Below are 27,561 nucleotides of genomic sequence, written 5' to 3'. Positions count from 1 at the left end.
GGTTCATTCCCAACCGTACCTCATCTATTGGGTTAGTTCGGGTTCAGTTCATGTTCAGTTTCACAAGATAAAGTTTTGAATCAAGTCTGAAAACAAACATATTCAAACTGATCTTGAGTTCAGTTCGTGTTGGGTTTCACAAGACTGATTTTTGAATCGATATTTTAAAATAAAGTGTATTCAAACCGATTTGGCCTATGTTTGAGTTCAGTTATGATTTGTGCGAGAGAAGGTTGGGGGGAAACAGAGGGTTAGGGAAATCTTGGTCATACATAAGAGAGAGAGAGGGCTAAGGGTTTTAACATGTGCAATTAAGAGACGGGGATGCGGAAGTAATTTTCCGTCACTTTTAACCCCGGTCAATCTCTGACCATGGTTAGCTTGACGGCCTCTTAACAGAAAAGCTATTTTGCACAAACGGCCAAAAAAGCAAGGACCAATTTACAAAATTGTATCATGACTGAACTATTTTGCAAATCACGAATCAGGTGGGAACCAATTTGCAAAAAAAACTTGTTTAATTGATTGTCTTTTAGGCTTCAAATGGGTCTCAGCATATCCATACCTACATAAGGATCTATTGGTCCCAGCCTAATTAAGGTGACTGCTGCATTTGGATATTGACCCATTGAGCCTATCCAAATAATGTAGAGTTGGGTCTGGTCACATTGGGCTTTACCCAGTTAAGAGAATGAAGACCCAATCCCAACTTGGACAAAATAACAATATATTCTCTCACTTAAAAAGTGAATAACAAAATAGCATGGCTACGTTGGGTTGAGTCAAACAAGACAGAGAAAATTGTAACCCGAGCCCGATGAGTATACTATTAAGTTGTGGTTCGCCGATCAGTTTTGAATCAGTATTTTTAAGCTCACAACTGGGAATTCAGGATCTGTTTGGGTCCGATGCATGATACGGATCTGACCCAGTGATAGTCCAAGTCAATACTTGGATGGCAGTTGACCTGGGGAAAATGGAGCCCCGCCCCGCCTCACCCCGTTTGGACTGAGGATGAAGGGCATGAAAGGGGGATAGAGGCAGGGATGAAGGTTAAAATCCATCTTGGTGCAGGATGGAGGCGGGGATGGACTTATGCTTTCCCCTGCCCTATCCCCGTACCGATTCCCACCTTGCCCCGCCCCATCCAATCCTTCTAAGGGATGACAATAGACTGAGGTGAAACTGGGCTCTGCCCTGCCTCGTCCCGTTTGGACTGAGGATGGAGGACATGAAACGGATATGGAGGCAGGGGGTGAAGGTTAAAATCCATCCCCGTGTGGAGATGGAGGTTTGGATTTTGAGATGGGGCGGGGTGGAGACCTTGTCCCCCGCCCCGGTCCATCCCTGGACTTTGACCAAAGTGCATGTAAAACAAGGGACGGTAAGGAGAAGATTTTGAAAAATGTTGATCATCCGTTCCGCTGCATATATAACGCTTTCGGATAAAACTCCCTCCTCCATATCATTCTATCCTCTCTGGTTTTCTCTCTCTGTCGTCCTGACTACTAAAAGAAGGAAAGAACAAAAAAGGAAAAAAAAATGATACTCCATTCCCCGCCAAGTCCATTGACCCTCCTCTCCTTCGCTCTCTCTTCCAACTCCATCCCTTGTTCCGAATTGCAAACCCTCTCCTCCTCCTCCCGCCCTCTCCTTCGATCCCCGACCCGCCGCTCCCTGCCCTCCCCGCGGGCCCTTCTCGGTTCGAAGGACGCCGAGGATTCCTTCACCAAGTACTCCGGCTACGTCTTCGAGGGCACGGCCGGCTCCGAGGCCGCCTTCCTGGATTCCTACGACCTCCCAAGGATCTCTGCCATTTACAGCCGGAGGCCGTTCCTTCTCCTCCGTCGCCTCCTGCAAATCGTCCTCACCTTTGGACGCTGGTTCGCGTTTCGTTATGTCGACGGTTTGCTCGGTAGATCGGACCAGGTGTTCAAGGTAAAGACGTTTCGTTTGGTGTTGTTGCTTTCTCTTTCAATCTGTTTCTCGCGTGCCTTGTGCAATGAGCATTTGGAAAATTTCTGATTTGTTGATTTTGTGTTCTTGGCTTGTCGTATTGTCTTATGTGTCTGGATGAACTGCGGCCTTGTGGTGGTTTGTCACTTTAGTGTGATACGCTTAATGCATAACGATCTATAAATGGCCTGTTTATTACTTGTATTCATACTACAAATGATGAACTATTGAAGTGAAGAAAGGAAATATAGGATTTTTTTTAACCAATGCTAGTTTGAGGCACCCATTTATCCAGAAAAGGAAAGAAACCTATGCTCACTTGGGATATTTTGTTGTGCTACACAATTCAGTGTCCCAGCTTATCTCATTTTTCTGGGTGAGTGGGTGCACCTGAAGTAGGCCCTTGAGGAATCTTGGATGGAGAAATATTCATCCTCTTCAACACGAGCCCAAGGTCTGTTCTGCCTTATATATGCAGCTGTTCGCGTGGTGGAAAACCAGTTCATTATACAAACCATAACGAATAACCACGTATCCTAATTTAGATGTTGTCCCATATAGAATAATAAATGTATGCATGAGCTTCAGATTTTGTGGATGGTGAAAAATGGTTGTTTCTCATCGCTACTAATTTGACTGCTAAGATTTGTGTGGAGTGGGGTGCTATCATAAGGGATCAATAATAGAGGCTGTTTGAAAGGACATCGATAGGAAGGGAAGAAATGAATGTTAGGAGTCGGTTCAGAAGACACAACAATTAGAATAATTTTATTGTGATGAAAATGGTATGAATCCCATGGCGGTTGTGATGATTTAGGGAAGACATGCTGACTCTAAAAACGGATAATAAACGGTTAGCTTTGAAGCCCACAATTAGGATTTTAGAGCCCATAATCTAGGGCTTTTGGAAGGGGATGTGTCTCTCCCAGTGGAGTCCATAAGCACTTCTATGGGGGTTAAGATCATGGTTAATGGCAATTGGCAAGGAGCAACAGTGATGTAGTGAGGCATGGGTACGACAGGGCTCAAACTTTATCATGTAGACAAAGTAGAGAAATTGAAGTTCAAGTCATCATGAGTGTCATGGGGGCTTTAGAGAATTCTTTGCCTAAAGTCTGACAAGAACAATTGAAAAGGTTCTAGTAGGGGATTTTGGGGACTTGGACCCAAAAAAAAACCTAGTACCTAGAATTTGTAAAATATTGAAGCTTTGAGACCTACTACCCTATGTGCATGAGATGGACATCCTATGGCATACAAGGGTTGTCAGTAGTGTATTGGAGTATGTCGTGGAGAGTAATTAAAGCATTTGGATTTGATTCGGATCAAATGGTGGATGTATATCTTGTTGAAAACACATGACTGGACTGGAGTACGCTATTTGGAGTTCGAGATCAAGCACCTAGAGACATATCCTCAAGAATGTCTCTTTAGCTAGTTACAATTTTTTTGAAATTTCAGAAACGGCAGCATGCAACTACGTTCCTAAGTTATGGCTAGCTACGGACCTCTATCAATCCTTAGTTTCACAATTCCAAAAGATATCTTTCCATACCAAAGTTTGGCAGCCGAACAAGAATGAAAACTATGTAGATCTTAAAGGAAGAGAATACATCATTTTTTAACAAAATGGACTGAAAACCCTCAATATGTTGTTAAAGGCCACAAAATGGACTGACAACCCTCAATATTTATACGATTCATTAACACTCAATATGTTGTTAAGGGACACAAGATTATGGTCACTTCTCATGTTGCATGGACTGCCAAAGCATTTTAGTAACCTCCTGCAAGAAAAATACAAAAAAATATTCAACGTTGTTTATAAAATGCCTTGGACATTCACAACCACACCTGTGCATGTGTGTGTGTGTGTATTCATGTGGTGGTATCATGTTCATCTTCCCAGGTTGAACTCTGACAATTATGGATGTGTCCTGATGGATGCATATTGTAAAATTCATATGTTTGTTGATATCCAAATTTAAACCAATTATTTTGAATGATCAGATACAAATTGTGCCGTGGTGTATGTTGTTTGCTGATGATATTGTTTTGATTGATGAGTCTAGAGTTGGGGTTAATGCTAAGTTAGAATTATGGAGACAGACATTGGAAGCAAGAGGTTTTAAGTTGAGTAAGAGTAAGACAGAATACATGGAATGTCGATTAAGTAAGCAACGAAGTAGTGATGGGAGTGTAGTGAAGCTTGGTGAGCACGAATTACCGGTGGATGAGTCTTTCAAATATTTGGGATCTATCATTCAAAAGTATGGAGAAATTGATGGAGATGTAAATCATAGGATAAAGGTTGGGTGGATGAAATGGAAGAGTGCAACTGGAGTGTTGTGCGATCGTAGAATGCCATTGCGGTTGAAGGGAAAGTTTTATAGGACGACTATTAGGCCCGCTTTAATATATAGTACAGAATGTTGGGCTGCCAAGAGACATCATATTCAAAAAATGAGTGTAGCTGAGATGCGTATGCTGAGATGGATGTGTGGAAATACAATAAAAGATAAGATTCGGAACGAGGAGATACGTAAGAAGGTAGGCGTTGCACCCATTGAAAATAAGATGAGAGAGAATCGTTTACGGTGGTTTGGACATATTCGACGAAGGCCTAATGATGCTCCAGTTAGAAGGATGGAGAAATGGGAAAATATATTAGTTAAAAGAGGTCGGGGTAGGCCTAGGAAGACATGGATGGAGGTGATAAGAAAGGATATGAATGCTTTGAACCTCACCGAGGACATGGCATTGGATAGAAATGAATGGAGGAGAAGGATTCATGTGGAAGACCCATAATGATTTTCTTTGTTGGTTCATATCGCCGACCCCAATTGTTTTGGGATGAAGGCGTAGTTGTTGTTGTATCAGATACAAATTGGAAAACTAAACAAAATTGCATGAAAAAATCTTTTGGAGTAAATTACTATATGATAGTGGAAAAATCTACCACAAATTTTTTTTGGTGGATATTGAAGAGGTCATGGCAGCCATGCAAGTTAATTTAGGGCAGACATGGTATTGGACTAATTTGACCAAATTGTTTGAAAATTCTTCTTATACTGTATTACTCTTTTTTGATCTAAATAAGGGTGCGGGTATGTTTGTGTTATTTTTCCTTGATAGCACGATTAGTCATATTGCATGCAATCAAATGATTCTAGCAGTGAAAGTTGAAACCTTAAGTCAACTCTAATGGAAGTTTAGTTATGGAATTGGTTATTGCAGTTGTTAGATAGTGCTTAAAGCTGACAACACAAGGCCTGATTCCCGTGCCATTTTAAGTACATAAGCTTCAAACATGTTCACAACAAAATAATGATCTGAATTTTCTTGAAAAAAGCATAAAAATGACCTAAATTCTCAAAGACTGTATATATGCATGCCTATAACTAAGAAACTATACATAAACAAATAGCGACTGGATAGTGGATACCATTTGCTAAAAAAAGATAGAACATCATGTGCACATTGTGACAGTATGGCTTTAAAGAACATTTCCTTTATATATATATTTATTTTGTTTATTAGTGCATGTTGAGCCTTAATGAAATATGTGAAAAAATTTCAGATGCGAAGCATGGTCAACAAGGTCTTCTTGAAACTTGGTCTTTTAGCGTCTCAAAGCACAAATTTTAGTTATTGTATTTTATCTTCTGTTTGTTATTAATTATGAGGTTACTTGATTCCTATTTCAGACACTAGCTTGCCTTTTAGTTGTTTCTAGACTGCATTATAAAAAGTTTATTATTGCATCATTATATTTTTCATGTGACAAGATCTATTTTCCTCTTTACAGGTTAGAGCAGCAGAGCTTAGATTGCTGTTGGTGGAACTCGGACCTGTATGTTTGTTGTTGACAGTCCACTAGCGAGCCACACATATTAGATTGTTAATTGTAACAATTATACACCTGTTGTCCTTTTAAATGGTTGACACACATACATTGCTAGATTACATGAATGTTCTGAGCTTCTAACTTTGTAGTTTTTGAACTAAAGGTATTATAATTTTTATTTATTATAGTAAAATTATGACGTGTCCAGAAAGAAAAGTGGGGTATATGGCGATTGCCTATTTTTGTGGAGATTTAAGGGCTAGCCAATTTCCTAGTTTCAGGAAATGAGAAGGAAAAAAGGGAACAAGTAGTTTTCGATGTTAAGGCATTTTGTATATTGTGATACTGTATATCCATTATATAGGTTCTACCTAAATATTTTCCTCTTCCCATTTTTTTTGGTTCAATATTTCAAACCACAAGTATCCATGTCCCATGAATTTTTAAAGTATTGTAATGTGACCCAATATTGCAATGCATATTGCAACACTAGGTGTTTCCAAGTACACCCTTAGTGCATTGTATATGAATTTGCTTTAGGAAGTTATATTAAGAAGGGAATGCATAATGGCAAGCTGTTCGACAGCAAGTTATTGGTGGGCCAAAACTAGAAAGAAGACAAATATATCCCTTGCTTGGTTAACATTATATAACAAAGAGCCTTGATTATATCCATCCCTCATCTAAACCTGATTGGAAAAGCAAGTAGGTGCAACAACAAAATAATGGGAGTTATGCCATCTTCAATTCCTTGGAGCACACATAGAATGGCCACATTAATACTTTATTCTGCTATTTGTGGCACTAAGTGCTTCCCCTAAGGTACTAACCATGAGAATAACTGAGCACGTGAAAGAGGACCCATGCCAAGGGAATTCAGTAACTAATCAATTACCGTTTCACAGGAAAAGGCCAAATTGGATAACATAGAGAAACAAATCATTCTTGTCAAGGTTGTTAACTTGAAATTAGGAAATCAGGCCCCGGTCTTCTGACACTCCTTCAACACCATACTGGAATGGATTCTTGGGTATTGATGCTCTATCCATTCTTTGCTTTTTCTGGCTACTTTTTTTCAACCAAGTTTCAGTGTCTGTCAAGTCTGACCCTCAGATGCCTGAAATAAAGATTTCTTGAAATATTTTGTTGGTGGTGTTTCATAACCAAAACTAAATTTAAGCTGGATAACATAGTTTTTTTCCTTTTTTGTACAATAATTTAAATTGCACCTAATTTGACCTAAAATGCATTTTTGACAGGCTTTTGTCAAAGTTGCTCAGGCCGTTTCATCTCGGGCTGTAAGTTCGATACCATTTTTTACTTCTTGGAGTGAAAATTTGATGCAAATTCTTTCAGTTTATTTAGTCAGTAGCTATAAGACACTACCACAATTTGATTTTCTACTAGATTGTACTTGCTATTAAGTCATGGTAAGGCTAATGAAACACCATTTCTATTGCCTTCTATTGCTTCAAAATATCTCTCTGAATGTGTAAACCTTGGAAAATTGAGGGTGCTTATGGTTCTATTCTGTTCAAGTCACTATATCCTTTGTCTGGTTGCATCAGTTCAATCTATCAATCTACAAATAATTATAAATCATAGGAGCAACAGAATGATGAACTATAAGAGCTCTTCTACCATGTCAGTATTGATGGTCCTCCATGTGGAAATGATTAGAGAAAGAGAAATAGCAAGAAGGGCACAAAGAAAGGGTATCTAGTTAAGGGAAAGCTGGTTTCATCCGATTCATGTAATAGTGATACAGAAAATACCTTTGTGATCAGATATCCATAGAAGGAATCGCACACTAGAAATATATACTGGACTTGTATTCTTTAAAATCTTGATTATGAGCAAATGGGCAAATACAAAGATAAAAGCATGTTCTGGGGCCATGTCTAACTTAAAAGATATTTACGAGTGAAGTTTCTCTAGCTACAGTTCTAATATTACGAGGTTGTGCAAATAAATTTTTATATTCATATACATTACTAATTAATAACAGTTATAACTGCAAACATCTTTTTGCTTTTCTGCTAAACAGTGGGAACAGCACTTGCTACTAAGCCTGGGAATATGTCATACTTGAAGATCTTTAACTGATGACTTTATTGATGGAGAACTTTAACTTCCAGAATTTGCAATGCTATGTAGTCAAAAGCCCCGACTAGGCCGCCTAGTTGGTCTAAGCTAAGTAAAACGCCTAGGCTTTGCAATTCCTAGGTGGGTAAAGGTATCAATTTTGCCGACTAGGCACCGACTGAGCTGCCTCTGCCTAGGCATGAGGGCAGTTTAGTTATTTATTATTCATATATATATATTGTTATTTTCTTGTATATATAATTATATGTGTGTGTGTGTGTGTGTGTGATTTGTTCTGGGAAATCATGAACACATGCTTAGTTATTATATTTATATGTGTGTGTGCGTGCTACTTTGCTTTTGGGATTTTTTCTGTGAAACATTGAAAGCATGCATAATTAATTTTAATTGATTGTGTTTTTTATATATGTGTGTGTTACTTTGTTTTTGATGATTTTTTCTATAAAAGTCTGAAAGCATGTTTAGCATTATGAATTATGTAATATGTTATTTATATATGTATGTGTAATTGTGCTTATGTGAAAGGTTGAAAACATATTTTGTTTATTATACTGAATATGTTATGAATAATTGAAATATATATATATATATATTTGTGTGTATAATAATATATATGTATATTCTGGTTATGTATATTAATATATTTTGTGAAAGCATGTGTAATTTTGTACTTGTGTAATGAAATCATCTTATTAGTAAAAGAATTAAACATATTTTAATGTATATTTTGTGTACATTTTTATATTTAATTGGGGTACCGACTAGTCCGCCTAGTCCTCGACTAATCTTTTTAAGGGTCTACTGACTAGGCACCGCCTAACGCTTTTGACTACATAGTTGCAATGAAAGTTATCTTGGATGGACATGGACTTTAAGTCAAGTGATTTTACCATAATTTACATCTTTTTTTTTTCTAAATTCACTATGCTTTGTACACTCATTTTTTTCTAGGAATGTTCTAAAATTGTATTCATCATCTTGCGTTTTGGAAGCTGGTGGTTTAGCAAACAATGGAATGCACAGATCTGATGCATTGTGATTTTATCATTGTATTGTCCCTGCAATACTGGTTCATAGTATTCTCCAAAATGCTACAATTACTACACCTGAGCATGAAGATTCCAGCTGCAGACTGCTAATTTGTATGATATTTGGTCTGAAAGCCTTCTCTTACTTTATCTCCCAAAACTTCTGCCTGTATTTATCTTATTTTTTGCTCATTTCATTGTTTAGCATGCTTCTTAATACATGAGCTTCTTTTCTAGGATATTATCCCACCAGCTTATCTTGACGAGCTTTCATTGCTACAAGACCAAATTGCACCATTTTCTACAGAAATTGCTTTTAGTATAGTGGAGAAAGAACTTGGGTTACCATTAGATATGCTTTTTTCAGAAATATCACCAAATCCGGTTGCAGCAGCATCCCTTGGACAGGTAATTAGAAAGATCGTTCTTAAGGATTCATATACTGTAGCTTTTGTAGCTACTGAGTTTCATCGTTAAAATTAATTCTTTTAAATTTTGTTCTCAGGTTTATCAAGCTAGGCTTCGGTCGAGTGGGCAGCTTGTTGCTGTCAAGGTTCAGAGGCCTGGTGTTCAAGCTGCTATTGCATTAGATATCTACATTTTACGTTATCTTGCAGGGTTTCTACGAAAAGCTGCAAATCTGAACACTGATCTTCCTGTAATACATCTATCCTATAGGCTATATAGCAGGATGAATTATAATATTTCTGGTGAATATATCTAGTTTAGGTTGCCAGCTTAGATGACTGCACTTGTAATTATTGTTAAAGTTGTTGATAATATTTGAGTGAATTAATGAAAAATTCATGTAACAGGCTGTGGTTGATGAATGGGCATCAAGTCTTTTTCGGGTATGTTTTTTCTTTGTTCATTCTTTGTTAATATTGAACCCAGGTACACACATGAATTGTGGTAACAATATTCGTACTGCTTAGAGTAGATAAAATTTCTTACAAGGATCATATATTGGGTTTTATGAAGATGTACATGAAATGAAAACAAATCTTGGAACCTCAAGGGATAACAGAATTTCAAAGTGGGAATATTTCATGACAGAATGGTACTTCAGAAAGAATGCGACTTGACAAGCTTATTGCAATTTAAGATGACGCATAATTAGCTGACAAAAACAGCCAACACATATCTTCTAGTAAGAATATGTCTTGAACTTCCAAGCAACATAACACATTTATTTTTTCTGTAAAGTGGTTTGGTCTATTTGGATGTTTTTTAACTGATAGATTATTTTTATTAGGTCAAATTTATTATTATCTAGGAAATAGATAAGGTTTAATATGCTAAAATTTTCTAAATCACTTTGATTTTTGAAGTATATTAAGAAAGAATGCTGATCTTTTAAGAAGATAGCATAGCAGCTTTGTTTGTTGACATAATTCTGTTTTCTACAAAATAACATGACATATGGCAAAGCTATGGGAAACACTAAATTCTAAATTGAGAAAATTTTAACCATCTTCTTAGTTTAACTGTTAAAAAGGAGTAACAAGAAAACTAATTACTTGGCTTCCATTTGTATTGTTTTGTAAATAGCTTGTCTTAGAAGCTTCAAAATAAATAAAAATTCATTCCCATTTTAAAAATAAGGGGAGGCCTGTTTCTCTTTTCTTCTTTTATTTATTTGATTTCCTTTTAGCCACGACCATCTCTCTTCACCTCTACCATCACCACCATTGCACCACCCCTACCACCACCACCATCATCATGGCCTCTCTTGAGAAGTGTAAGTCTTGTAATATACCTCTGTTGAGAAGTGTAAGTCTTGTAATATACTGGTGTACCATATGTATTGTTAGTTTTCTGCTACTCTCTTCTGTCTTGTATATCGATTATTTATGAGGGGTATTTTTGTATTTTAGTAGGACATTAGAGAGTCAACAGTTTTTGTCCTGTAGTGAAACCAAAATGGGGTCGTCCTTTTAAGATGTATTCCTTCTCATTTAGCAAGCTAATGAAGTTCTTGTTATTCCTCTCCCTTCTCTCTTCTTCCTCATTGCAGTTACTCTAATGTTTGCATTTGTGATATGGTATCAGAGCCATATCTTTGTTGAGAAGAAGATTGAGAGGGAAGCTTCATTCTCGTGCCTTCACTAGGTTGTTGATGTCAGCAAGGTCTGTACACTGTAAGGGTTTGATCAGATTAGATAGGGGATTCAATAACTCTTGATTTTAGAGACCTATTGAATCAAGAATCGGGCTGATCGGTTCAGTTTATGATTTTCTATAAGTTTTTCTTGGAATTTTTGAAAACAGTGATAAACTGGACCAGTTTTGAGTATTCTATCTGATTTGATCTGGTGGATGGGTTTGGATGACTGCGAATGAATGTATTGGGATCATTTTTAGTATAAGATGTACAAAGTGGTTGGTGAGGTTATTTGAGAAGATTTTTGAGTTTGTCCATTTTGGAGTGGTTACTACTGACAGTAACTGCTTTCTTTGCTCCATGTGCATATCAGCATCTCCATTTTGGTGTGTTTGCCTGTTTGCAGTTGATTTTGTGTTGGGTTTGAAGTGTTGCGTTCCTTGCCACTATTTACTCACCATTTGGTATTGGGTGTGAGTAATAGTTTCCAATATCTTCAGCTTTGGGCTTCGGCAACCAAGTAGTTGATTGTATGTGGGTGTGGATTCTTGATATATGTGCTGATAATCTGAGTGAGGCTGTTTCACATCTGCATATAGTGTATCTTGCTGCTATTCTTGTTGTGGTTGTCTTCTTGATATTTTTGTGCGGGGTGTTGTAGCACAACAATATCTATTACTTGGAAGTGTGTATTGCTTGTTTGTTCTATGTGCAGGGTTATTAAATCTTGTAGTTTGGGGGTTGTGGTTGAGTATGGAGAAGAAAGAAAACATTCATATTATTTCTGTGAAATTGGATGGGACAAATTTCGCATATTGGGAAAAGTTTATGCGAAGCATCATTAGGGGATATGGATACATTGGGTATCTAGATGGTGCAAAAGCTAAGCCTAAGAAGGGAGAGGCTAACTATGTGGAATCATTGAGAGGGAAAGGGACAATGCAAAGGTGAGGCCCAGGCTACTTGGCTCCATAGAACATAATATATTTGTAAATATTATGAAGTACGAAGCCACCAAAGATGCTTGGGCATATTTGAAGCAAGTATATGAGCAGTCTAACTGGGCTAAGAGGAATTAATTAGAGCAGGAGTTGAAGGCTCTAAGGCAGGGAAATGAGTCCATTCAGGATTTTTATGCTCGATTCCATCAAGCATCAGATGCATTGAAGTCCATGATAACTATCACTAAGGGTGATAAGTGTAATGAGTGTGTTGATTGCAATAATCCGGATGCATAGGCTAGAGATCAAAAGCATGTGATTGACTTTCTCAAGGCACTCCGTCATGAATTTGATAGTATGCACAACATCCTTTATCGATTATTCCTACCCAGTTTGATGCAGACATTGGGGGAACTTTTTTGCAGAAGAGACTAAGCTTAAGTTTCTTAGTCCAGTCTCCAGCAGAGAATGTGCTTGCCGTGGCTCGTTAATTTGGGGGTAGAGGAGGAGGTCAACCTAGTGGAGGTCGTAGAGACATGAGATCCATTCAGTGGCATTTTTGTAAAGGCCTTGAGCACATGAAGAACTCGTATCCAGTTCTTAGTAAGAAGAAGAAATGAGTAGCAGTTGTCGCTTCTACTGCAAAAGAGAGCTTTAAGACATAAAATGTTTCATAAGATGTGATCAGCATTGGTCCTCAGACCGTTGTTTTCTCTGTGTCCAGTTCAACTGCGCATGTGGGTAGTACTCATCTTCAGTTGTTGGAGCAGATGCAACAATAAATTCATCAGCTTCAGCTTGTTGGGCAGTCTGCCATTGCTCCTTTTTCTAGTCCCTCCTCGTCCTCTAGTACTGCCTATGAAAGCATTCTTAATAGTCCCCATGGTTGGTTAATAGACTCAGGAGCATCCTATCATATGACAGTTCATGAGTCTAAGTAATTTTAATATTTCACAAGTGTATCATGTTTCTTCTTTAGCTGTGAACCTCATTTGTGTTAGTGAAATAACTAAATTCAATTGTAATGTCACCTTCTCTCCTACTGATTATGTTGTGCAGGATCAACTTTCAGGAAGGAGGATTGAATTTGCCCATAGAAAAGGAGATTTATATTACCTAGACTAGCTAGATATGAGCAAACAAATGGAAGTTGGTCTGGTGTCACGAACCAATAGGCGGAAGCATACAAGTCACAACAATGGTGTTCCAATACAAAATATATCAAGGTTCACTATGAAACAAAATCACTCAAAGTGCATACACAAGAGACCACTAAGGGCCAACACGAAAAGTAAAAAAATATAATTTTATTGAGAGCAAAATTCTTAAGAGAAGCTTGTTTTACAATATATGTGAGAGCTCTATTTATAGAGCCAAAATGATACATATGGGAGGCAGTCCAGCTAGCTGCTGGACTTCCTCCAACAGTCATATTTATGACCATTGAGAGCAGTCCAACAACTAGTTGGACTGTCCTAACATTAATTGATTAAAGACAAAACATTAATAAATACAAAATATAAAATAGAAAAGACAAAAAAATGCATGTGCAACATGTGCAGTCTCTAGTAGACTGTGCCTATTAGAACAAGATAAAAACTACCGTTGTGTCCTATTGGGCACAACCTATTACATAAGTAAAATGACCAAAATACCCCTATTAGGTAAATTAGTTTACATACATACAGTGATATTACCGAAATTTTGCTAAGAAGAAACATAAACCGAGGTGCAGAAATGGCCTTGGTGAAGAAATTTCCTAACTAACATTCTGAAGTCATATAGGGTAACTCAATAGTTCCATGCAGATATTCTTCTCTTACATAGTGACCATCCATCTCTATATGCTTGGTATGCTCGTGGAAGGTGTGATTGCTAGTAATATAAATAGAACTTTTGTTGCCACATCTTCGTTGGTCCATAGATGATTAATCCTATATCTTTGAGAAGGCTCCTCAACCAGATGATCTCCATGGTGGTGACAACCATTGCTCTATATTCAACTTGTAGACGATAGGGAGATCTTCTGTGCTGCTTTTTACACCTCCATGAAAAGAGAGAATCTTAAAAACACACAAAAGTCAATGGTTGAGATTTTGTCATTAGGGTTACCCTAGTCAACATTAGTATAAGCAATTAAATTCAAGGAGGTGGCCTGTAGTTGTAGAGCTTTTGATATATTTGACAATATGAAGAACAACACTCATCTGTATTGTTGTAGGAGTATGCTGAAACCGGCTTACAGAATGAACCACATGAGCAATATCTGGTCTAGTAATTAATAGGTATGTCAAGCAACCAATTAATTGTCGATAGGGAGTTGGATCCTCAAGGAGCACTCCATCTTCCAGCCTCAGTTTGATATTTATAACTTCTAGCGTATCAACAATCTTTTCATCAGTTATTCCAGACCTTGCAATGATTTCAGCAACCAACTTCACCTGCGACAAGATATATATCCTTGGCAAAAACAACAAAAACTTCAATACGTTAAAAATATCTCAGATAGCCAAGGTTAGTCATACTAAAATGATCTTTAAGAATATTCTTAATCTCACGGATTCCTTTCTTGTCACTACATGTAATAATCATGTCATCAACATATCTAATACCATCATTATAACTTTTAACGAAAAGCGTAGTATCAGAATAACAAAATTTATAACCAAGATTCAACATTATACTATTGAACCTATCATACCATACTTTGGAGGCTTGTTTAAGCTCATATAAAGCTTTCTTAAGTCGAATAACCTTTTCTTGCTCAATTTCATCGCTTGGAGGGGGTTCCATGTACGCTTCCTAATTAAGATTACCATTTAATGACATCAAATTGGTATATATGCCACTTCCTAATTGAGACTAAAGCTATAAGGGTTCTAACAACAGTGATAGGATCTACCGGGGCAAATACCTCCTGATAATCTATGCCATATTTTTTAGAATATCCTTTAGCTACTAACTTAGCCTTATATCTTTCTAATGATCCATCTTATTTGGTTTTAACCTTGTAGACCCATCTCCCTATCGTTTACTGAAGCTGAATATAGATGGAGATCATCTATTTAAGGAGCCTTCTCAAAGATATGAGATTAATTATCTCTGAACCTACGAAGATGTGTTGCGACAACAAGAGTTCTATTTATAATGCTAGCAATCACACCTTTCACGAGCGTACCAAACATATAGAGATGAATTGTCATTACGTGAGAGAAAAATATATGTGTGGAACTATTGAGCTACCCTATGTGGCTTCTGAATGTCAGTTGACAGATTTCTTCACCAAGGCCCTTCCCGCACCTCGATTTATGTTTTTTTAGCAAAATTTTAGTAATATCACAGTCATTTTGAAGGGGATGTTAAAATATATATATTTTTGTATATGTAAATTAATTTACCCAATGGGGGTATTTTGGTCATTTTACACATATAATAGGTTGTGCCTATTAGGGACACACCAGTCTTTTTATTTTGTTGTAATAGGCACAGCCTACTAAAGACTGCACATGCCTTTTTTGTCTTTTCTATTTTACATTCTGTATTTTGTATTTATTAATGTTTTGTCTTTAGTCAATCAATTTTGGGATAATCCAACTAAATACAGTTGGATGCAGCAACAACTAGCTGGATTGCCTCCCATATGTACCATTTTGGTTTTATAAATAGAGCTCTCACATATATTGTAAAACAAGTTTCTCTTAAGAATTTTGCTCTATCATGAACCAATGGGCGAAAGCATATAAGTCATAACAATGGCATTCCAATACACAATATATCAAGGTTCACCATGGAACAGAAGCACTTAAAGTGCATATACAAGAGGCCACTAAGGGCCAACACAAAGAATAAAAAAATATAATTTTATTGAGAGTAAAATTCTTAAAATAAGTTTGTTTTACAACATATGTGAGAGCTCTATTTTTAGAGCCAAAATGGTACATATGGGAGGCAGTCCAGCTAGCAGTTCGACTGCCTCCAACGGTCACATTTATGATTGTTGGGAGCAGTCCAAAAGCTAGTTGGATTGTCCAACATTAATTGACTAAAGACAAAACATTAATAAAGACAAAATACAAAATATAAAATGTAAAATAGAAAAGACAAAAAAGGCATGTGCAACATGTGCAGTCTCTAGTAGACTGTGCCTATTACAATAGGATAAAAAGACTGTTGTGCCCCTATTGGGCACGACCTATTATATGAGCAAAATGACCAAAATAACCCTATTGGGTAAATTAGTTTACATATACAAAAATATATATATATTTTAACAATTGGTTTGGATGAGTTTGTTCGGTGACATAAGAGATTGAAACATATTTTTAGCTTTAGGTTGCAATAATTGGTCTCGTTTGATAGCTTAGGAGGGTCCAAGCTTGTAGTTTCGATTCATGTACAGGAGTGCGAGAGTTGTAGGTTGGCAAAGGGTCATGCCTTGCCTTTTGGGTTTAGAGAAAGGGAATCTTGGGGTCTATGAACTTGTGCATTCTGATATATGGGGTCCATCTCCTATATTGTTTAAGGGGAGTTTATAATACTATCACATTCATAAATGATTGTACAGGGTTTACATTTTATTTCATGAGAAATAAAAGTGAACCTTTTGAGATATTCAAAAAGTTTTGTGCAATGGTTGAAAATCAATTTTATGCTAAAATCAAAATTCTTCGTACTGACTTTAGAGGGGAATCTACTAGTGGCGTATTTGAGAATGTTTTGCAGGATAAGGGAATTAAACATTAAAAAACATGTCCCTACAGATACATATTGGAAACTACCAGGGCCTTGCTCTTAGGTGAGTGTACCTAGAGAATATTAAACGGATGCGTTTGCATGACAATTTATCAAATCATTCGTATGCCATTAACAACTCTTAAAGGTATATCCCTAGATAAAAAGTAAATAAAAAATAAAAAAGGTAAAAGCAAAGAAAAGGAAAAAATAATTATATATATATATAATATACATATATGTACATTTTAACAGTTTCTTGAGTTTTCCCTATGGTCAAAAGGGGTATAAGTGTTATGACCCCAGTGGAGAAGCAAATTTGAATATCTAGACATGTTTTTTATGAGGACACACCTTATTTTAATCAGGTTGAGGCCAAAGAGAAGGACTCAGTTGATTTCTGATTCTTGATACCATTCTCAATGGAAAAAGAAGTTCAGAGATATGTGGGGGTTTAGGGAGAGATAACTTAGGGCAAAATGGTAGATTTCATCAAACTTATTCTAGAATGCAAGAAAATGTGGTGGACATACTATTTCTTGATCAAATTGAAGTAGTAGGAAACATAGAGGCCAATTCTAATCTCCTTCCTGTTGATCCAAATCATGTGAGTTTGGAGTGTCCTTCCACATCTTATTCCTACGTCGTAGTACTGGAGTCTTAGGTCCTACTCTCTTTGTATCTTATGAGCCTTTTGTTCAACATTGTATTTTCTTAATTCTAATCTATTCCTATGTTGACCCTAGTTCTTATGCAGAAGCTACTTCTATAGAGGAGTGATGGTGAGCAATGACTTAGGAGCTAGAAGCTCTTGAAAAATGCATGCTTGGGATCTTGTATATCTCCCACCAGGAAAAAATGTGGTTGGGTGCAAGTAGGTGTACAAGATTAAGTCTAAAGTAGATGGGTCGATTGAAAGATACAAGGCCAGACTAGTTGTTAAAGGTTACAATCAATAATTTGGATTTGACTTCATTGAAACTGTTGCCCAGTTACTTACATGACAACAATAAGGACCTTGCTTGTAGTTGCTGAATTTTGTCTATAAAACCTTTTTGTAGTTGGACATGAAAAATGCTTTCTTAAATGGAGATTTGGAAGTGGAGCTCTACATGGAATTTGTAACGACCCCAACTCATACCCAAGAAAAAATGCAGATTTTTTTTAAACCATTACGGAAATCTTTCTAGAGACCCGAGGCATTTACAATTCCAACACAACTGGGAAACTCGACGAACCACAAGGGATCTTACACCCATCTTCTAAATCATAACAACCAACTTTATTAATTAAGAAATAATAGTCATGAGACAATTGCAAAATATCAGAGTGTATAAAAATTAAATGAAAAGAAAAGAGTCACGATGTCCAAAGAGTCTGCCAAGCAGTCATGTAGTCCCCTCGTAGCTCTTCTCATGAGCAAGTCGCCTCACTGAGCATCTGAGGTTGCGAAAAACACAAAAGTAGGGGTGTCAGAAATCCAAAGAATTTTGTGTACGAATCCCTCTAATGAAACAAATAAGCATAAGGAATACAGATAAGATCCATGTAATAATTTAGAGGAATGCAATTATGACAAATTCATAATTTAAACAATCATTTAAGTAACATTGAACAAGTGCTAAACAAGAGAAAACAACTACTATCAATAAAGAACATTAATTATGCATTAAAGACATGTTATCATGCAACAGAGAGCACATATCATGCAATCACTCATATATCACAAGAAAACAAGTAAATATGCATGACCTAATGCATAACAGGAATATATAGGATTTCTATGTATATGCATGAATAAATTATTATATTTTATCAGGATATTCTTTTCATATGCATGTCCCTGTTAAATGTACACAATTTAAGTTCTTCCTTTTATTAACGTTCCCCACGGATACACCAAACGAGTAAGAATTCTCGAGGTCAAGTAGGGTTCCCAGGGTAACTTAGCACATAAGTTGTATTTTGTTACTGGGTTTTAACTTAGCTCTCGACCGAATCAACCTTCAGAACATTAGACCTTCACATCTAATGTCGGGATACCAGGGACCTCCACATCCACAAGTGCCACTTTCTTGGTATACCAAAATAACAAGTGTGTCTACACACCACCCCAGGTAAAGTGACAAATTCTCCCTAAAATCGTGGTAAGGAGAAATAACTTCAATATCGGGTTCAGGGGTAACAATAATGCACACGGAGTTTTTGTATCCTCGTAGTTCCCCAAAACCGAAACTCTAAGAGTCTTCATTCTAACGACGAGATATCTCAGAATATATATTACATTATTCTTTTTCTTTATCTATTATTAATTCTCATTCATTAATTTACAATTCAGCATGCAAATTTAGTAACCCAAGTTTGCATATCTAAATACGGGGTTCATCACGGGACCACAGCCCGCGAAAAACATAAAACAATGCAATATAGTGAAACAATACCAGTGTGACTTTTGCGATGTATTAAAACAAGTAAATAAGGAGCAATCCAAGCTCAAGGCTCACCAAGCCTATGAAGATTCATTTTGATCATCGATGCATAATATGCAAAAATCATAACATGCCATATATGCAATGATGTCAACGTGCTTCCATATGCGCATTCCTATATACTAATTTAACCAGGTGCATAAACAATAATATTCATATGCATGTGCTTGAGTTCACATCATCATGTTAAATGCATGCCTTCATTTAATTTACATGTTCATATCAAATGCATGCTTTCATTCATAATTCACTTCACAAAACACATGCGAGTACTTAAGCAAGCAGGTTCACGCAATGTCACATCAACTTCATGTATGCCCATGCCCGTGAAAGCAAACATGTCATAGTAATGGGATTGTGCATGCTATACCAAGTGCCAACATAAGAAACTTCCACTCTTTTGCATACATAAGCCAAGTCCAGTTCAAATAACAAATCTGAAAATTTAATTACATAGCTCCACATATTCATTTTATACATGCACATGCACTAGAACAAACTTAAAATAACATATTGCGTAGGCATGTCAAATCAAGCCAAAGCATACTAAAAATTTCACTCTTAGCACGGATTGAAATCAAAATATATTTACACTGAAAATTTGCATGCACTATTGAATATATTACATATTTTTGTTTTTTTGCAAACAGCACCCAACCGACCTAGTCGGCTGGGCCTGGCAGTCACTACACAAGCCCAACCGGGCCTGTGGGCATCCGGCCAAGGCCTGACAGCCAGCCGAGTACCACTCGGCTGGGCTGCCAGTCAGCCCAGACCACAAAAATATTTATTGTTGTTTTTTTCCCTTTTGAAACACTTCCCAGCCGAGCCCACTCGGATGGGTCTCTGCGACTCGACAGGCCTGGCAGGCCAAGCCAGGCCTACTGAACTGGTTTAGCAGGCCAGCCGAGCCGAGCTCAGCTGGTCTGCCTACTAGACCGCTACCCCAAAAAATAATATATATTTTTCTTTTTAAAGACTTACCTACCCAGCAAAAGAGAAAAAACAAAAAAAAAAACAATATATATACACTTTTTGATATGTATGTGTATGTCGGTTTATCACACAAGTATGCATGTATGTGCATACTTGAAATCCATCATGTATGTATTAGAAAAAGGAATCTTCACGTTCAGCTGTGTAGGAAAAGCAGGAATGAAATAATGGAAGAAGAGGCTGCAGGAAGAAAAGACGTCAGAGTCTGTATCTGCGTCTATCATTGTTTAATAATATATTGAGTACATAATTTTAGGGTACGAAAATACCCTCTAGCAACATCTTAAATTACATTACATAATAACTGGATCTTGACCCGGTTCATTTTATGGATCGGGTCGGGTCCTGTACATACACAAGTTGGGTCCAAGACCCAATAACGACTTCTTTTCAGTATGTACGTGCAATTTCCATTCAAATATGCCTGTATATCCAATTTCACTAACAAGTGAGCACACGTATGTAGAAATACACTCCAGATATGCATATATAGATGGATTCACTTGTAGTCTATACGTGCACATGCTGAGTTTTACACTCAGTTATCACATGAATTTTGTACACATATAATCGTCATAGAGCATACAACTAACCCAACGGTTTTAACATAAACCCTTGCAACATCACCTCAATTCACGTATGCATGACTATGCGTACTTTCACCCAGTTATGCGTTAACAAAACTGCATCAATAACAAACCTATATGGATTCTTTTTTTTTTGCATTCAAGACTTCACAGGATTCAAAAGAGAAAACTGAACGTGCAGCCTTAATACATTCCTTTTCATATAAATCCAGAACTTGATTTCTATTTTAACATGGAATAGAACTTGCTCAGAAATGATTTGGAAAACACTCACACCCTAGATCGGCGGCTCATCCAATATACATATATACATGTATATATGTAGCAACACATATATACATGTATGTATGTAGCAACACATATATACTTATATATATATATCTATATGTATCCCCAAAATAAATTTCGAAAGAGATGAAAAATCCATTAGTTTTAACCATGAATCTTAGAGTAAATATTCAGATTTTACTCTTTTCCCATTGGTTTCACTAAACTATTGCATAGAATATGAATCCATGCTCCTTTTCTCATTCGAAATCAAAAGAGAAACCCGTACCTTCACCGTGAATCGAAAGGAGAACAAGATTTGTAAAACCCACGTAAAAAAAAAATTATCGGACCCGGGTTGGGTCGGGTCTGGAACCGTCCTGGGCCCGTTCTCGTTAGGGTTTTGAAAACCCGACGCAGGGGGAGGATTTGTTTAAAAACAAACCCTCTCCCCTGTGCGCCGCACCCCGCCCGTGCCGTTACCCTCCCTCCCTTTGCAGAAATGGAAACCCCTTTGGGGTTTCCCGAATCGGCGCCTCCCCGTGCCTTTAAAAGCACGCAGGGGGAGGGTACCTCTCTGTGCTCCTCCTCTCCTCCCTCTCGAGTCTCCTCTCGTTCCCTGCGCACGACAGCACGGTCGACGCCGCCGCGCTTCTCCCAGGTACGCCCTTCCCTTCTCCTCCTCCCCCCATCTTCTGGTTCTCCTCCACCTCTCTCGTATCTCCTTCCTCGCCCTCCTTGCACCAACACCCCTGCTCGCAACCCCCTATGCCATCGACTCCCTGTGGGCGGCTGCGACCCCAACGCCATCCTCACCCTCTCTCTGTGTTCACCCACTCTCCCTTTCTGATGTACCTTTGAGCTCCGGCCTGCGAGCCATCGCCGGTGACGCCGACCTTGTCGGCCCCTTCTCAGGTAACTCTCTCTCTCCCTTCGTTGTCTGCTTCCTCTTCTTCTTCTCCTTTCGGCAGGGGCGTCGCCACTGTCGCCTGAGATTTTTGGCAGGCAGGGCAACAACATGCCTTCCCTTGGTCTGTTTGCCCCTGCCGATTTCTTTTTCACTCGCCCTCCGACAGGCTGGCAGGGGTCGAACCCCTATCGCCTGGGCCTTCTTTCGATAGGTCGGCAGGGGCCGAGCCCCTGCTACCTTCGGTTCCTCTGACAAGCCGACAGGGTGATGGCCCTGTCGCCTCTTTTCTGCAGACCGGTAGGGGCCAAGCCCCTGCCACCTTTACCTTCTCGGCAGGGGCTTCGTCCCTGCCCTTTGTGTCTTTCATCGGCAGACAAGGGCAAGGCCCCTGCCGCCTTTGGCTTGGTCGGCATGGGTGATGCCCTGCCCCTCTCTGTCTCCCTCTTCTGCCTCCCTCCCTGATTTGCGTACCCTACAACCCAGTTGTAAGAAATGGTGGGTTCCTTGGCACATGCACAAGACCAAGCACAGGAAGATGAGAGGATACGTAAGAGCTGCAGAATCCTTCACTTGAGGCTGCAATATTGACATTCCATTAAGTATATAATGTTACAATTACTAGGGTACGAGAATACCCATTACACAACAATGTAATTTACAATATGCCATTAATATAATAAATGAACATGTGCTTAAATCTGAAATTAGATACACTTGAATTGGCTTTGGATCTGATCCAATACCCAGTACGTGAATAATGTCTTCTTTTCATCCTCCCTCAAGTTGTACATGGTTTTGAACCATGAACAACTTGCCTTTCAACATCCAGCATCTGTCCTTGATAAGCCCTTTGGTAAACAAGTCAGCAATTTGATCAGTAGTTCGAACAAATCCTGGTTCAATTTCCTTCTCTTCGACTTTCTGTCTTACAAAATGTTGATCAATTTCAATATGCTTGGCACGACTGTGGTAGATAGGTTTGAATGACATGTTGATGGCACTTTGATTGTCACATAAGAGAATACATTTAGATATTGATTCTCCTACTTCTGTCAGCAGATGTCTGATCCATGTTACTTCAGCTGTAGCAGTTGCCATTGATCTATATTCTGCTTCGATACTCGATCTCGCAATAGCTCTTTGTTTCTTATTGCTTCAAGAGACAAGATTTAGGCCATCAAAAACACAATATCCTGAGACCGACCTACGCTCATCTGGATCTCCTGCCCAGTCTGCATCTGTGTATACAAGAAGTTCATGCATGTGACGTTCCTTCATACTCTTCTTGTACACAAGACCATCCCCAATAGTTCCCTTCAAATATCGAAGAATGCGTTTAACAGCTTCCATATGCCCAATGCACGGTTCATGCATGAACTGAGATACCTGATTAACTGAATAGACAATATCAAGGCGAGTAAAGGTGAGATATTGAAGCATCCCTACTATGCTGCGATATTCTGTAGGATTCTCATACAAATCTCCATCTTGGGAACAAAGTTTCTGATGAAGTACACTGGGCGTGCTTAGAGGCTTGCAATCTTTCATACCTACCTTGCTGAGAACATCAATAGTGTACTTATGTTGAGTAAGTGTCATGCTTTCAACAGTTCTGTCAACTTCTACTTCAAGGAAATATCGCAGTTGACCAAGGTCCTTCATCTTAAACCTGTGATTCAAGAGTTCTTTGACCTGCTCAATATGTTCATTAGAGTTACCTGTAATGATTATGTCATCAACATATATCAATAACAAGGTAACTGTGTCTTTACATTTGAATATGAAAAGAGAATGATCAAGAAGAGACCGACTAAAACCATATTTCTCTATTTCAAGAGAAAAACTATCAAACCAAGATCGGGAGGCTTGCTTTAAACCATATATAGCTCTCTTTAATCTACACACATATTCTTTGGAGTTCCCTTCTGCATACCCCGTAGGTTGCTCTATATATACTTCCTCCTTCAGAGTTCCATGTAGGAATGCATTTTTTACGTCCAGCTGATTGATAATCCACTGGTGCTCAATAGCCAATGATAATATAATTCGAATAGTGCCCATTTTCACAACCGGATTGAAGGTCTCGTCATAGTCTTGTCCTTGCTCCTGCGTGAATCCCTTGACAACCAGTCTAGCCTTATATCGTTCAATAGTACCATCCGGCTTATATTTTATTTTATACACCCACTTGGACCCGACCACATTTCGATCATGTGGTCTGGGAACAATCTCCCAAGTGCCATATTCATGAAGAGCCTCGATTTCTTCATTCATAGCTTCAATCCATCACTTAGAATTTGCTGCTTGATAAAATGTTGTGGGCTGATCTTCTTTACCTAAAGAGGTTAAGAAGAGTTGGAAATCCATAGTGAAGTTCTCATAACTTACCCATATGTCAATAGGATGTCGGGGTCGAGTGGATCTTCTGGGAACAGAGGAAGAAGAATTCATCTCCTGATCAGAATTGGAGATGGTCCCCTTCTCACGTCGAGAGTAAACAATACCTTTATACCTTCCGGGAGGCAAGGATAGATCTGAGAGCACACTTTCCTGAGTCCTTTGGAGAGCATCAGACATGTTTCCCTCATCTCTTTGATTACATTCTGAAGGACAAACATCATTAACACTAGAAAAGAGATCAGAGTGTAACCAGGGGTGATAAACTTCAATTTCAGGAAGAGTGTTAACATTGTGGTCAAAATTCAATTCATCAAATACAACATTCCTGGATATTTTGATACGCTTACTCACGGGATCATAGCATCTGTACCCTTTATAATCATCAGCATACCCCACAAATCTGCACTTCAAGGCCTTATCCTGAAACTTGTCACATTGAACTGTCAACATGAACATAACATACACACCCGAATACTCGCAAATCATGATAATTTGGATGAACACCATGTAGAGAAAAGTAGCGTGATTTGTTTTCCAGGATATTCATGGGCAATCGGTTTATGATATGAACGGCTGAATGAAAAGCCTCTGCCCATAAGGTAATTGGAAGGTTACTATCATGCATCATGCTCATTGCACTCTCGACAATATGGCGATGCTTGCGTTCAGCAATCCCATTTTGTTGAGGTGTATGAGGGCAAGACACATGTCTACGTATTCCATTACGTATTCCATTTGTCTGAAAAAAATTAATAGTCATTTGAGGAGAATTCACCCCCTCCATCACATTGGAAACAAAGAATATTATTAGAAAATTGATTTTGAACAAAGAAATGAAAGTTCTGAAATAACTTGAATGTTTCGGATTTACATTTCATAAAGAAAATCCATGTATACCGAGAATAGCTATCAACAAAAATAAGATAATATCTGATGCCTGATATAGAGGGAATTGGAGCCAGACCCCAAACATCCGAACAAATGATTTCAAATGGTCTTGAAGCTCTTTTATTAATAGAATGAAATGGAAGAACATGACTCTTACATTGCAGACAACTTGAACATTTTTTATCATTGACATTTAAACTTAGACTTGTGAAGAAGACTGCTTGAAACACGCTTTTGAATGAAACGACTATTACAATGACCCAGACGACCATGCCAAAGATTCGGCTTATTACACTCAGAAAGACTAAAAACATTCTTAGGAAGGGCTGAAGAAGATGATGATGTGAGCTTCAAGGTGGAAGGATTCTCTTGGAACACGTACATATTCCCTTCGTGTTTTCCTTCAGCGAACGTTTTCCTCGTGTGAAGGTCCTTGACACAAACAGAAAATGGAGTAAACTTGATGCAGGGCAGGACCCGATTGGACCCAACGTGCCACCCGATCCACCACAAAGGGTAGATGATCGGACCCATGTGTCCGATCCCATCGCAGGTACGGAGCCGCGACGCAGGGATGTACCCCTGCGCACCTACTCCAGGCGTGGTCCGGTTCGAACATCACAAAGCCAGCAACCGATTGAAGCTGACCCGGATCACAATTCGGGTCCAAGATTGGACCCGCGACCCGGCTCCAGTAATAGTCTTTAAAAGACCCTCTCCTAGGGTTTCGTGGACACAGAAGATGAAAGACTCAGCAGCCTTTGCCTTTTTTCTTTAGTTTTGACATTGCTTGTTCCTTTTTTTGTTTTCCCTTTCAGTTAATCGTTGTTACTTTATTCCTTTACTGTTCATTGTTTCCCCTGTATTGCTGGAACCTTATTGAAAATAAAAGACAGCATAAGCCACACCGATTCCAGGTGGGCATCGATTCTTTCTCCCCAGGAACGTTGCATCAAAGTGGTATCAGAGCAGACATCCACCTTCATCAGCGGGATGACTCTTGAAGCAGGGACCGATCCGGTACGAGGCGAGGAGCGTGAGGAGACTAGCAGCAAAGATCCAATGCTGCGGGTAATGGACGTGTTGACGAAAATCCAGGAGAATATGCTGCGCATGAATAGAGATATCGCCGGCCTGTCGAAGCGACTGGATGGGTTTGATGAGCGCTTGACAACCCTCGAATCGCACAAAGAACCGTGCGCAATACCAGGTGCAGACCTCGTTGATGGCGCGTCCGCAAGCTTGAGTCCCAATGTTGCAGAACCCTATCAGCCGACCCAACTCCAGCAAGGTCGTGTTGCTGCCTTCTAGCCGGCTCCAGTATCCACCTCTGATTTGGGCACTTTTCAGCAGCACCAGGGGGCCCCGACGAGCAACAACCCCCATGTAGTGGTACCTCACCCCAGGCAGCGAGCACCTGCGTTGGTATCACAGGTCGGACCGAGCCTGCAGGACCCCAGCGGTACGCTGGGTCCACCTGCAGGTCTGGGCTCGTGGCCGCGTGTCCCTGCGACTACGCCGCAGGTCGACCCGAACCTGCAGGGCCCCACCGTTGCGCTGGGTCCACCTGCAGGCCCTGGCTCGTGGCAAGGCGTCACGCGGGTTGCGCCGTAGATCGAGCTGGGTCACGCTGGGCCCTGCCGCAGACCCGGGTTCGTCAGCCCGACCCGGGAGGGACTCACCTTTCCCTCCCGACCCCGCGCGGGGAGGCTCCGTGGTCGCACCCCTACGAGCGGGAACAGGCGAGGCCCTTTTGGTTGGGCCAGACCCAAGAGGGTCCGGTCCAGCTTTCGCTACAGCAGGGCACATGCCCGTTTCGGGAGCGGGTTTGGGTCTAGAACCCCTTCACCCGACCTACCTAGTTGGGTTCGGTTCGCGGGCTGCCCCGAACCAGATCCAACCTATTAGTTTTGATCCTCAAAATAGACCCCATGTTGACCCAAACCCATATCGGGCCTGGACGGAGCTCCAGTTTGGATTTGAGTTGGGTCAAAATCAGACCCATAGTCTTATGGATCGTGGATCGAGTTCATACCAAGCCTCTTATCCCTACAACTCGACCCTCGATCCAACCTATCCACATTTGGGTCTGACGAGTAGTTTAGGAATAGGCCCGATTCACATCCCATCGGGCGAATCAACCCATCAATATATCAACCAGACCCTGTACCCAAACCCAAACCAATCCATCAACCCAACCTTGACCCAGAACCCAATACAACATCCGACCCAACACCAGTATCCTAACCCAAACCCATATTATACCATCCCTACCCACCAGGAACCCGAGACCCACCCGAACCATCTACCT

General features: G+C 39.3%; 1 protein-coding gene across 2 annotated transcripts in view; it reads left to right on the top strand.

Moving 5' to 3' along the window:
• Positions 1-1,454: 1,454 nt before the first annotated feature.
• The window catches only part of LOC149812036 (Protein kinase superfamily protein), a 110,046-nt gene continuing 83,939 nt past the window's right edge, over positions 1,455-27,561 (top strand). Inside the window, exons 1-6 of one of the 2 annotated variants that reach the window (XM_089993160.1) lie at positions 1,455-1,938; positions 5,765-5,809; positions 7,063-7,101; positions 9,175-9,345; positions 9,443-9,595; positions 9,753-9,788. In XM_089993160.1, coding sequence (XP_089849286.1) covers positions 1,543-1,938; positions 5,765-5,809; positions 7,063-7,101; positions 9,175-9,345; positions 9,443-9,595; positions 9,753-9,788 — 840 coding nt within the window. In that variant the 5' untranslated portion in view covers positions 1,455-1,542. The remainder of the gene's footprint in view (positions 1,939-5,764; positions 5,810-7,062; positions 7,102-9,174; positions 9,346-9,442; positions 9,596-9,752; positions 9,789-27,561) is intronic. The other variant, XM_089993161.1, reaches the window with a different exon arrangement.

Source organism: Nuphar pumila, chromosome 17 (genome assembly GCF_984573655.1).
Source record: "Nuphar pumila chromosome 17, dmNupPumi1.hap1.1, whole genome shotgun sequence".
NCBI lineage: Eukaryota > Viridiplantae > Streptophyta > Magnoliopsida > Nymphaeales > Nymphaeaceae > Nuphar > Nuphar pumila.
Note: the sequence above shows the minus strand (reverse complement) of the source record. Positions and strands in the feature narration are given on the sequence as shown.